This window comes from Theropithecus gelada, chromosome 4, assembly GCF_003255815.1.
Source record: "Theropithecus gelada isolate Dixy chromosome 4, Tgel_1.0, whole genome shotgun sequence".
Taxonomy (NCBI): Eukaryota; Metazoa; Chordata; class Mammalia; order Primates; family Cercopithecidae; genus Theropithecus; species Theropithecus gelada.
In genome coordinates, this window is record NC_037671.1 from 23143360 (window position 1) to 23157049 (window position 13690).

Consider the following 13690-nt stretch of genomic DNA (forward strand, 5'->3'; position numbering starts at 1 on the left):
CCAGAGAGCTTGATGGAGCACCACAATAAAGGGAAAGCCCGGATTTTAAGGGACTAGGAAATAGACAGCCATTAGCTCATTTTTTACTAGGGCCATTTCTAGTCCTGGTCAGTAAATGCAGGGGCCAGAACACCAAACTCAACTCACCTGTCCAAGACGGCCCCTTTTCATTATCCCAGAGAAAATCCTGCCGCGGCTAATGGAATTCATTCATTCCCTCATTTGTTCAACTAACATTGATCCAATACCTTTTTGAGTCAGAGCCTTGCCAGGTGTGAAGAAATGAGTTTTCAGGCACCTGGCAGTCTGGTTGGGGAAGGACAAATGACGCCAAGCTAATCACAACACAAGGTATTATTGGGGATCTATGAGCAGAAGCTAGAAGTGAGAAGGACTTCAGAGAAAAAATAGCATCTTGTACTGCACATTTTCTCTGTCTAAAAGGCCTTCTGCCCTTTTTGCTTTGGGAAGTGCCTATTCAAAAAATGTTGTTCTTTTAGGCAGCAGAACTTAAAGGTACAAAGGCACCGAGTCACAAACTCTGGCTGCACATGGAACAGCTGCCCACCTGAAAGGAGGGCCGGGAGCCCAGGTTGGTGAGGGTGGAAGGGAAGGGCATGGGTTTTATGGTGTAGACAGCAGGAGCCGGCAGGAGTTTTGATGAAGAGTGGCATCCTGAAGGGCTCACCAGGAAGAGTCCCAGGCAGCAGCGTGAAGGACTGGAGGGAAGAGGTTACCAGTGACCATGCAGAAAACTTGTACCAGCATCTGGTGGCTTTTCCAGGCCAGCGGACACAGAGACAGTTGCGACCTGGGACTGCAGCTGGAAATGCTGAAAGGACATTTTGCCTGTCAAGCAGACAATAGACCGAAAGAAGGCCAAGGATGAATGGACGATTGATTGTAGCCAGCAACTGCTTAGACAGTGTAAATTTTAATGCCAAAAGTGCTTATCCCGTATGAATTTTCTTTGTTTGAGAACAAAAGGGGCCATTAGATCCTGAGGGCCATGTGGATACAGAAAGGCTTTTTTCTAGAAAATTGTTCCCAATCTGCCTCCACAGGTTGGATCAGCAGTTACAATAAAACTGTCTGTGAGGCTGCGTAAGATCGGAGGCCAACCCACACTCAGAGAATGCAGACTTACAGGTCCCTAGGACACATCTGCCTCACCTGGACCCTCATTTTCAGGCCTAAGGAGGGTGTTCTCATCTGAGAAAATGTCCCAGGAAAGACAGAGGGCTCCTCTGAGACCCACTGTGCTGGGTGTTTTTTAGAGAACGCATGTCTATTTGTGGGAAGTACACCCTAGTGGGTCAAGAGAAGGCACTTCCACCCTCATCTCTGCTACAGAAGTGATCTATGATGCCTGGAGCAACACATTAACCCACCCACCCACCTTGAGCCTGTTTCCTCAAATGTAAAGAATAAGATGAAGCCAGTACTTCCCAAACCCGGCTGTACATCAGAATTTGTGGGAAACTCGTTAGGAATACTGATTCCCGGGCATGGCTTCGGACCGACTGAATCCGAATATCTGGGGAGTGGGATCCAGGAGTCTGTTTGTAATCAAATATCTGTGAAGGCATCTGTTACCTGCATATCCCTAAGGTCTACTGCTTTATAAGATGCCCTTGGATTTAGAAATTCAAATAATGGAGAACATAACTCCATTCCCCAACTCCACGGCTAGTATTTTGTATTTCTGGAGATTGATTCTTGAGGGAGGCTTAGGTTACTGCTAGGCATATCCTAGTCTGTTCTCTTCACTCCTCCCAATGCCAGCCTAAACTGGAAACAGGTTTTGTTCTCTTTTTAAAGATGAAATGTGTCTCTAGCTATGTTAGTAGAGGAGAACACTACCTAAGAGTCCAGGAATTCTCCACCTTCCTATTCTTAAAGATCTCCCCGACCAGGCCACCCACTGGGAATTTCCTTTCTCCTCAGGCCCCAATTTTCTGCCATCTCTTTATTCCACTGAGTAGTCTCTGCCCAATTTCCCCAAAGTTTATGCATACCAGCTACTTAAAGTCTAGGCCAAACTTTGCATATCTCAAAATGCATTAAAACAACCATGTTAAAAGGTCTTTTAGGAACACAAAGCAATCACAGATGTTCCAAAATACCTTCTTTTTGAAGTAAACAATCTAGCTAGGCTCTCACCTCCCCATTCCACCAGGATATAATCACCCTTAACCACTGGGAAGAAGGTTATGGTAACACGACCATTATCCCACGTTGATATCAATCACACCGTTCCCCTGAGAAAAGGAATGGTGACTATCAGCAACTTAACAGCAAATCGATCTCCCCACTCCTTGGGTGTTTAGCAGGCTTCCCAAGTGACAAGGCCAGCTGGTCTGCATTAGGAAACCACTAGACCAGGTGAGTGCTGGAGTTACTTCCAGCTTTAAAACTCCGTCTCTTTGAAAACGAACATGCTCTGCACCAGGCGGTGAGATGGACTCTGGAGTCAGCCAAACCAGGATTCCAACCTCAGCTCCTCCACTAACTAGCTGGGTGACTGTCGGCAAGTTACTTGCTACATGCTTTCCACATTTGCAAATGAGAATACTGCCAAGTTCACAGACTGTGTTAGGAATGCATGTGAAAGTGGCTGTCAATAACTGTTAGTTTTCTTTGTCTTAGCACAAAGTAAGTAGCGTCAGATAATTTTAGGGCATTAGACAAAGCTCACGTGGGCTGCACCTTCTCTAAGCAAATACCTTCCCTCTGAAGCTTCATGAAGTCTTTCACTAAGCCTGCAAACTTCACTAAAAGTCCCTCCGGAGGGGGACTGGCCACCCTACTACCCCTATGGGCAACCATGAGAGTTCAGTCTGCTCCATTGGGTAGCTACTGCATTGATTGGCATTGATATGTTGCAAGCTCAATACCCAATTTCAGGACAAGGGCAAGTTTAAACTTCACCTGGACATGAGGCTAGGCAGCAGTGATGCTGCTGTCCTGGGTAATTCTCAACACTGTAAAATGAGATCACTCTAAGAAAACAAGGATCAGCCAATAGACCACTTTATAACTTCTGAATGCTGGAATTCTCCTGGGCACTCCTACTGCGCACTCCTCTGGATCATGTCTTTCTGGGCATACTGTGAACTCTCCAAGAGCAGAGAATGGGGGTTTTCAGCATCTTTTACCTGCAGTGCCTCACAGAGTGCCAGGCCCACACCAGACATGACACATTTGATAAATAAGTGAATGCATTAATTAATGGATGTGTGGACCAGAGGGGTTCAGACTATGTAAACTGGCTGTCTGAGTGATTATATCACATAATGTGCTTTCAGAATTCCCCAAAAACACAAGCCTTTATTTCAGAAACTAATTCTGAAAAGCAGAAACGATGTTTCCCAGTGTAAAAGTGACTCAATCAAAACTGTCAAGTGCAATGATGCATTAAACTAATCCATTCAATCCCTCATTCATTCAACAAACACTTAGTGAATCTTCATTACAGGACAGGCACTATGCCAAATGCCAGAGACAAGAAGAGAAAAAACATATGGTCCCTGGAGAAACCAGGCATCAATCACTTTCTTTAAGCTTCCTGTGTGGTTCCAATGTGCAGTGGGAGTTGAGAAGGACCACCTGAGAGCCTGCAGAGTAACGGAAGGACACACACCGCACCAGTTCTGGGGGCCACCTAACTCCTCTGTTCTTCTTCCAGTTTTCTCCTCCTGTCTTTTTCTCTCTTAGCCAGTCAGAATCTCAAACTGAATTATTTATTGCTTTTTGCAACCACTGAATAATATCTGAATAATATTCTTGCTCAATATAGTTACCTTCAAAGTACGAAAAAAAAATAGAATATTTTAGATTTGGCTTTTTCAAAAACAAAACCAGAAAGTGTATTTATTTTCAACTGAAAACTCACAATCCAGTAAGTATTTATTAAATGCATCTCATATTTAGGACAACTTGGAAATCTAAGGTAATAAAAACAGTCCCAACCTTCTGTCTAAATGTTGGTCCTCAATTGAAATCTTTTTCTATGGGTAAGTGGTTTTCAGAAGAAGAAGGATGCTAATCAGTCTCCTATGTGTTGTTCTTTTTATACAGAATAAAGCCTCATGTTTGTGTCCCAGAGCCTAGCACCAAGTCTAACATATAGCATCCATAAGCTCAACTCCTAGAGGTTTGACTTCTCCTCATTCCATAAGGAGTAATCAATTCTGGGCAGTCACTAGTGGGACCAATGGCCTCAGTTTGCCCAGGACTGAAGGCTTGAGAGAGTCCTTGGTAAACCAGGGCAGCTGGTCACTGAAGCAGACACCCCTCCTCTCATTACCAAGTTCTTCTTTCAGACATGAGGATACTTACATTACATACAGTGAAACCTGGTCATCAATCACATTGTAAATTCAAAGACTTCACTGTAATATGAATATTCTACATGTCCATATTATTACTACACACCAATGGTAATATTTACCATTTTTGCTAGTTTATAAGATGTACATTTTTCTTGGTCTTATACCTCAAGCTATTCTGGGTGGAGACAAACTCTGATAGATTTTAGGTACCTACAGCCCCTTCCCCTACCCACTATCTAAGATTCTTCCTGAGATAGCAAAGTTGGGTTGCCCCAAGATTTCCTTGTTAAAGTAGGGTGAGACTCATGCACTAGCTCACATCTACTACTTCTTAACTTTCACAATCCCAAAGGACTAGAGTTTGGGTTCTAGTACTTGCCCCCAGCACCAGGACTGTATGCATGCTTAAGAGGAACAGGCACATCACATTCACATTTCACTATCCTAAGAGAAGCACCAGTAGGACACCTTATGGAAAGACTCACAGCTGGTGGTCTTCATAGGACCATCTGGGACACAAATCTCAGCTCTACCACTAATGCTGTGATCTTACAGCAGTTGGCAAAAGTCTCTCTGATTCTCAGTACCCTCATCTGTGAAAGGGGGTAAAATCCTACCTGCAAAGTTGGGAATAAAGATCTGAAATTATACCAAAACACAAGACACCCAAGGGCCTGAAATATACAGTAAAACCTTAAGTTGGTGCACATTTTTTAAAACACACACACACACACACACACACACACAGGCTTTTGAACATCAAGTCTCTATTCACAGATAAAAAGCAATTCTTCCCATCAGAAACATTTCCTTTATATGGGAACATACTGTTTATTCAATAAGAAACTAATGTTTTATCATTGGATTTGAATAAATTTTCTCCTCCCAAGCAACCTGATTGAGAGTACGCCATTGCAGCATATATTGTATTATTATCATCATTATTATTTTTCACAACATTTAATATCATGTTTCCTTCTCTCACATGGAATATTACCCAATAGAAGTCTCCAAAAGGGGCCATAGCACATTCATAACAAAGATAGAAAAGACAAATTTCAACATCTGCTTTCCAATATGATGATTCAACTAGGACAAAGCTGAATTTCTCAGCCACGAAACTGAAAAAATGAAAATCAGCCCATGCGTACATCACGGCCAGCCATGATCATTAACACCTCCATGAAATGAGGGGAGAAGAGAGAAACAACTGCTTCTTCTTACCAAACTTCTACATAACTTTAAATTACTTTCTAAAAATTTCCTAAAAGGCATTCTGCTGCCTCATGTACATTTGGGTGTCTTCTCAAGGCCATCCCCGGGCAGGCAGGCGGCGCCTGTGAACTGGAAAACATTCGGGAAACAGCAACCCCTCTTCAGCTCCACGTACAGGAAACTTTCTGATTTTCAGTCTTGGCTCAGGTCAGAAGAAAAAGGGGAAAGGTTACATTCCTGGAAAAAAAAAATGCAGCCTATTTGAGGGCATGTCTGACTTTCAGTCCATGCACTAGTCCTCTTGACTCGTAGAGTTTTCAGTGCCCTGAAACCATGATCCCTCTGCCTCCATGGTCCTCTGAGTGTAGTTATTAGGTCTGCAAACCAGTAACGTCACAAGTCAAAGGATCTGGGGCTTCCCAGGGAACCACCATGTCTGAGTATATTCTCATTTGAGAAACCTGTGTCAAGTCTTCTCAGCACTCGCCTTCTAATTTTTGGAGCCAATGCCTGGGTTCCAGCATCCAGGTCACCGTAGCTGGAAATCATGCTGGAAGGGCAAAAAGCCAGCATCCCAGAATGGACTGTCTCTGCAGCTCTGGCACATTCTCCACACACTGCCGCACCACTCAAATGTCCTATAAAATATTAAAACCAATAACCTGGACATGGCCGATTTATCTGTACAAAAAGGCTTTATAAAAATACTCCCTGCACTTTAAAAAAGAACAAAATAAAGATGCATGTAAACATCGCCTCTAAGTCACCGGAGGAACCCTTGAGCCTTGTCATCTCATCTTTCGAACGTTCTGCAGTTCTGCTTGTCCACTTCTCTTGGAGGTATCAATCTGTTTTTCTCTTATTGATAGAGTTCACAGTCTGAGGCCACCTTTGCGTATGAGCTTGTGGTTTCATTGGCAGAAATAGTATTATCAGGAGACTTATGATATGCAAATAAAAGTACATGGACCTGGGAATAAAAATACACAAAAATTATATTTCAAATAAGGATGTAGATGGGAAACATCACCTAATTACATCAACTACATTATGGCAAGTGAGAGCACCGCTTTTGGCAGTAGGAAACCTGTCTGCACTCAGGCTTCCCTTGATTCACTCCACAGATAACTCCCTTTGGTAGGTGAGTGGGTCACGGATAGACTGAAACCACAAAACTGGGCAGGGCAAACCAACTGGCTCATCTGTGGATATATATGGTACCGTCCCATTGACATAACAGGCCAACCAAGAGAATTAACCCCACAACAGCCGGACACCCCCAATATTCAAAGTTTAAGGACTCCTAAGACCAAATTCAAACCCAGTATTGTCATATGATACTTAATGACATTTCAGCCAATGATGGACCACATTAACGATGACAGCCCCGTAACATTATAACAGAACTGAAAAATTCCTATCACCTAGTGACGTCGTAGCCATTGCAACGTCATAGGCAACGCACTGCTCACGTGTTTGTGGTGATGCTGGTGTAAACAGTACTACGCCGCCGGTTGAATAAAAGTCTAGCACATACTATCACGTACAATACATAGTACTTGATAATGACAGTGAATGATTCTGTAACTGGTTTATATATTTACAATACTATACTTTCCCTTGTTATTTTGGAGTATACTCCTTCTACTTATTAAGAAATAAAGTTAACTGTAAAACAGCCTCAGGCAGGTTCTTCAGGAGGGATTCCAGAGGCACTGTTATCACAGGAGATGACAGCTCCATGCGTGTTATTGCCTCTGAAGACCTCCCGTAATGGGACAAGATGTGGAGGTGGACCACAATGATACTGATGATCCTGATCTTATGCAGCCTAGGCTGATGTGTGTTTGTGTCTTAATTTTTTTAACAAAAAAGGTTTCAAAAGTAAAAAACAAAATAGAAAATAGCTTACAAAAAACATAAAGAAAAATGTTTGTATACCTGTACCATGTTTGTTGTTGTTGTTTCTTTTTTTGTTTGTTTGTTTTTGAGATGGAGTTTTGCTCTTGTTGCCCACGTTGGAGTGCAATAGCATGATCTCAGCTCACCACAATCTCCAACTCCCAGGTTCAAACGATTCTCCTGCCTCAGCCTCCCAAGTAGCTGGGACTACATGCGCCACCACACCCGGCCAATTTTGTATTCTTAGTAGAGACAGAGTTTCTCCATGTTGGTCAGGCTGGTCTCAAACTCCCAACCTCAGGTGATGCACCTACCTCGGCCTCCCAAACTGCTAGGATTGCAGGCATGAGCCACCATGCCCGGCCACCATGTTTGTTTTAACCCAGGTGTTTTATTACAAAAGAGTCCATTTTCAAAACGTTTAAAGTTTATAAAGTTAAAAAAGTGACAGTAAGCTAAGGTTACTTTATTATTGAGGAAAAGTTTTCTTAATAAATTTAGTACAGACTAAGTGTATGGTGTTTCTAAAGTCTACAGTAGTGTACAGTGATGTCCTAGGCCTTCACACTCACTCACCACTCACTCACTGACTCACCCAGAGCAACTTCCAGTCCTGCAAGCTCCATTCATGGTAATACAGGTGTATCCTTTTTTATCTTTGCCAGATTTTTACTGTACCTTCTCTATGTTTAGATACACAAATACTTACCATTGTGTTTAAATTGCCTACAGTATTCAGTATGGTAATATACTGCACCAGTTTGCAGCCTATGAACAATAGGATATCCCATATAGCCTCAGTGTATAGTAGACTATACTATCTAGGTTTGTGCAAGTATACACTATGCTGTTCAAACAACAATTAAATTGCCTAACAATGCATTTCGCAGAACATATCCCTGTTGGTAAGCAACATATGACTGTATCCTATTCCCTAAACACAATGCAACTAATACTTTAACCCATTGCTCTACTCAACTATAAAAGGTTCTTCTGTTGTGTCTTATGAGCTAGAAGAATCCTGATTTTGAAAATCCAGTCCATAACCCTAAAGATAACTCTCATCTAAACTAATAAGAAAACAAGTTTTGCTTTTGATGTTTGTGGATTTCTATTATGAAGCGTAGTATTCAGCAGTATGTACAACGTAGATATGCAATAAATATCGAGCATATCGATATATGCAAGTAATTAGAAACAGCTGCATTGGCACAACTGTTCTAGATCCATTTGGAAAGGTTCAACTTATATTTTCCCTAATTCTTTTTGAAGAAAGGAAAATAACGCTGGGGAAGGAGGAAAGCACAATTGATTTATGCATCATTCCCTAACTTCTGTGTTTATAAGGTCAGGCACATTAGAATCAGAAAACTCGCATATGCCCCTAAACTTCTCCATCCTTTAGCAGAAGGAATGCCTCCCCGACAATATTTACAGAATAGTGAAGAGCTCGTACAGAAGCGAACATACATGCATCCATTTATTCTTTCAATAAGCATTTACTGCTTAGGATATGCAAAACAATAAACTGGATCTACAAAAAGGCACCAGCCTCCACCCCTTCCCATGTGGGAATGGAAACAAGACAAGTACATGAGTAACAGCTGTTTAACCAGGGAAGGGGTAAGCAGCCACAGCAAGTGACCATCTAATTTACTGTCTAAACCAAGACATTAATGAGAGTGGAAAAAGTGCTCCACAGATAAACACGCTGGTTTAACAGGTATAGACTGGGATTCTCACGGGCACACCTTAGCCACAGGTAACTCCAGCTTTCAAAATCTGCACATCCAAGTTATGTTATACTTTGTTCTTGAGCTTTGCCTTAATCTTTCATATGTGGCCAAATCTACACTGGGACAATTATGTTAGGTAAAATCCAGCTACTTTGAGCATCAAGTGGAAAACACCTAGTGAGGTTTAGTAACCTCTTCTGACATTTCATATTTCTCTAAAATTTGAAGGAATATTTCATCTTTCTATTATAGAAAGACTAAACTAACATTTATTGATCATGTCAGGTACTGACCTAAGGACCCAGATGTAAAGATGAATTAGGCGGGGTTCCTGCTCTCAAAGAGTTTGCCATCTATGAAAGTTTCTATGCAAATTCTAATGTTCTGGCCAGGTGCAGTGGCTCAGGCCTGTAATCCCAGCACTTTGGAGGCCAAGGTGGGTAGAATGCTTGAGCCCAGGAGTTTGAGAACAGCCTGGGCAACATGGCAAAACCCCATCTCTACAAAAATAAAAAATATTAGGCAGGTGCGGTGGCACATGACTGTAATCCCAGCTACTCAGGAGGCTGAGGTGGGAGGCTGAGGTGGGAGGATCACCTGAACCAGGAGGCAGAGGCGGAAGCAAGCTGAGATCGCAATCACGCCACTGCACTCCAGCCTCAGCAACAGAGGAGAACCCCAACTCAAAAAACAAAAAGAGAAACAAATTCTAACGTTATTACCCACTGAATTTAAGAAAGAGTTATCCAATTAAAGACAAAATGATGAATGTGAATTTGCTTTTCAAAATGATTTCATAGAAAGGTTCTTTCATAATATATTTGAGTATTCACTTGGGCTCATTTACAACTTAAAGAAGTTAGACTGAGCACTCTAAGGCTGAGATCTGAAGCCACTCTCGACTGAACACTGACTAGACCTAACAATGAAGTACAAGTGAAATTTCAACGTTAAGCAATGAGGATCTACTGAGAAAAGCGTTTGCAAACATCTGTGGTTTACTGCTGGCTACTGAATTTCGCCAAAGGGGAGGAACAGATCTGGAACACAACCAGGCCTGCCTTCACTAAAAAACTATGCAATTTTCTTTCTTGTCCAAATTCAGGGATTTTCTTAAAAGATTATGAAAACACTGTTTGAGGTGTAATCAATCTGGAATAGCCGCTGGCAACATGTGGCTGTTAAAATTCTAATTAATTAAAATTCAATAAAATTGAAAATTCAGTTCCTCCGTCCAACTAGCTGCATTTCAAATGCTCACTGGCCACACATGTTGGGTGGCCAGCATCTCAGACGGCACAGATGTAGAGTATTTCTGTCATCATAGAAACGTCTTCTTTTTCTTTTTCTTTTTTTTTTTTGAGATGGAGTTTCACTCTGTCGCTCAGGTTGGAGTGCAGTGGTGTGATCTCAGCTCACTGCAATATCCACCTGCCGGGTTCAAGCAATTCTTCTGCCTCAGCCTCCTGAGTAGATGGGACTACAGGCACATGCCAACATGCCTGGCTAATTTTTTGTATAATTAGTAGAGACGAGATTTCACCATGCTGGCCAGGCTGGTCTCAAACTCCTGACCTCATGATCCGCCCGCCTTGGCCTCCCAAAGTGCTGGGATTACAGACGTTAGCCACCATGCCCAGCCATCATAGAAACTTCTATTGGACAGAGCTGATCTAGACAGGAAATTTAAATTATATAAATAACTAGAAACCAGAAAATACACTAGGCTGGATCATTTAAAATAGGCCTACTTGACCCAAAAAATGTCAACTCCTGTTTCATCCTAAACAAAGACGTTTAAAAAAAATATTCTGGGTTGTTTTTAAAAATAAGTGAAAAGCTACTTGATAATTTAATTCTGCCCCTTGAGTTCCTGCCTAAGCCCAGCAATTGTTGTTTTAGTTGGCTAAATGCAATATTATCACTAACAAATCACTTATGATGATCCCCAAGCAGTAGTTTGCATCCAAAATAACTTCTCCTAAAGAAATTTTTAGGAACTCCACTACTGATATTGCTATTAAGGGAACGCTGAGTCTGAAACTCGGGTTTAACATTTAGCTGCTGTGTAAATTTTGTTACTCACCTTCTCTGAGCCTCCACTTCCTCATGTGATAAACAGGGACACTGATACCTACCCCCTGCTCTCCTCAGCTCAGCTCACCTCCCTCCACCTTGGATTCTATGTTCTGCCTACATTCACGTTTCCCTGGTCTTCAGTGCATGGAGCGTCATGCTACACTATGGGAGGCTACATGACGGGGCTTTTCCAGGCTGTTTCCAAGTCTGGAGCACTGCCCACAATGCTCACACACACTGAGCCTGCTTCACTCCCACTGCACAACCTCCAGCACTGAGCTCAAAAAGATGTCCCCAATGCCTAGGCTGAGGCAGATTCCTGTTACATACTCTCTTAAAACTCTATATCATTCACTAAAAGTACGATCTCAGCATGTATTTATACATTTGTCAATTACTACCTGTCTTTCCCGTCAAGCTATCACCCCAGTGAGAGCAGAAATGATTTCTATATTTTGCTTTCCATTCTAGCCCCACATTCTAGCACAATGCCTAGCACACTACAGGTATTACATGATACTGAGTGGAATACAGGCGCTTCTGCTATAACATGGTCAATATATTCCTTAAAAATCTCTTATGAGGCAATATCAGGGGCTTAGAATACCAGGGCTTACAGGGGAAAAAAAAAATCATGTTAGAAATACATAACTCAAAACCTAGGAGGACTCTGTAACAAAAACAGAGCTCTAAAGGAAACAATTTGGACAGCCCCTGCAGACAGCTCAATGGTGCCAAAGGCTGCTTCTGGGCATGTTAAAAATGCAGAAGACAAAAGGGCAAATGTTGGCTTGAGGGCACTGACAAATAGGAATGAAATTGGAGCTGGAAGCACGTGGGGCAGCCCTAGGTGGGCACAAGGAGGCAGAAGCAGTCAGAATGCCAGCTTGGGGGTGCGCCTCTCTGAGGAGGGAGTCCCAGTGAAGGGGGCTCCTGTTTGAGGTGTCATCAATCTGGAATAGCCGCTGGCAACACATGACTGTTAAAATTCTAATTAATTACAATTCAATAAAATTGAAAATTTGGTTCCTCTGCGCCACTAGCTGCATTTCAAATGCTCAATGGCCACATATATTGGGTTTCTCAGTTCCATTTTCTTCATCCAGGACTGAAATGACTCCTACCTCTCTAGCAGCTGAACTGATGGCTTCTTTTTGACAGAAGCTTATAATTCTCTTCCCACTCTTCTGACACCCCTTTGCATAGAAAAATTTGAGTATAAACCAGCACAGCTTCCATGTTATATTGACATAACTTCTTATCACCCAACTAGAAGTATAAAAGCATATATTGTAACAGCATGGACGTCATTGGTCAGTGTTGTATGGTTCCCTCAACCTTATCTTTCTATAGCCTCAAATAAATCATCCCACTTACAGATACTTATACACATACTGAGTAGTAAAAACTTCTTCAATCCCTTCATGACCCCTCCATCAGCTATAGGGAATTCCCAACTTAAGAAGAAGGTGTGTTTGTACTGTTTATTTCTAAGTCACCTTTTTTCTTTTTCTTTTTTTCTGAGACGGAGTCTTGCTGTCTCCCAGGGCTGGAGTGCAGTGGCGCGATCTGGGCTCACTACAAGCTCCGCCTCCCAGGTTCACACCATTCTCCTGCCTCAGCCTCCTGAGTAGCTGGGACTACAGGCGCCTGCCACCACGCCCGGCTAATTTTTCATATTTTTAGTAGAGACGGGGTTTCACTATGTTAGCCTGGATGGTCTCGATCTCCTGACCTCGTGATCTGCCCACCTGGGCCTCCCAAAGTGCTGGGATTACAGGCGTGAGCCACCACACCCGGCCTCTAAATCACTTTTTAAAAACTGATACGATGTTCCAAAGTTAACCTAGAAAAGCCCGTGCAACTCATTAAATCATGCAAGGTAGTATTTATTAGGTACAGATTATATGCCAGATACTGGCCTGAGCCCTCTGCACATTTACCTCATTAATTCTAACACCCAGCACTAATGATGGTGCTCTCAGGTGAATTCTTAGCCTCATTTTCCAGTTGAGAAAACACAGGTAAAAGAGGTTAACAACTTGCCAGAGGTCACACACCATCAGTTCACAAGAGCATGTGCTCAACCACTTCACAACCGTGGAGAAACACAACTCATCACACATAACTGTGCAAGAATGAAAGTCAGTAATTAGTTCACCTGGAGCACAGGTATTTGACTATAAGGGTTGGTCTGTGGTGCAAGCCTCCTCCTCCTCCAGCCTCAATTCCACATATGCCCCTCCAACACATGCTACTGGCCGCATAAATCCCCCACCAGCCTCACCAGGGAGCCCTTCTGCACACCACTCGATCAGGCAATGCCAGCCTCAGCCACACCCCAACTCCTGCCTCCATTTCTGTCCTGCTCTCAGACACCTCATAGTCCCCAATACAGCCTACCTCCTATCCCCCAGGAGGAAG

At 42.6% G+C, this 13690-nt stretch overlaps 1 protein-coding gene across 1 annotated transcript in view; it reads right to left on the bottom strand.

Moving 5' to 3' along the window:
• Window positions 1-5145: 5145 nt before the first annotated feature.
• MBOAT1 (membrane bound O-acyltransferase domain containing 1) overlaps window positions 5146-13690 on the bottom strand; it is a 110500-nt gene continuing 101955 nt past the window's right edge. The window contains exon 13 of the mRNA XM_025384507.1: window positions 5146-6519. Coding sequence (XP_025240292.1) covers window positions 6393-6519 — 127 coding nt within the window. The 3' untranslated portion in view covers window positions 5146-6392. The remainder of the gene's footprint in view (window positions 6520-13690) is intronic.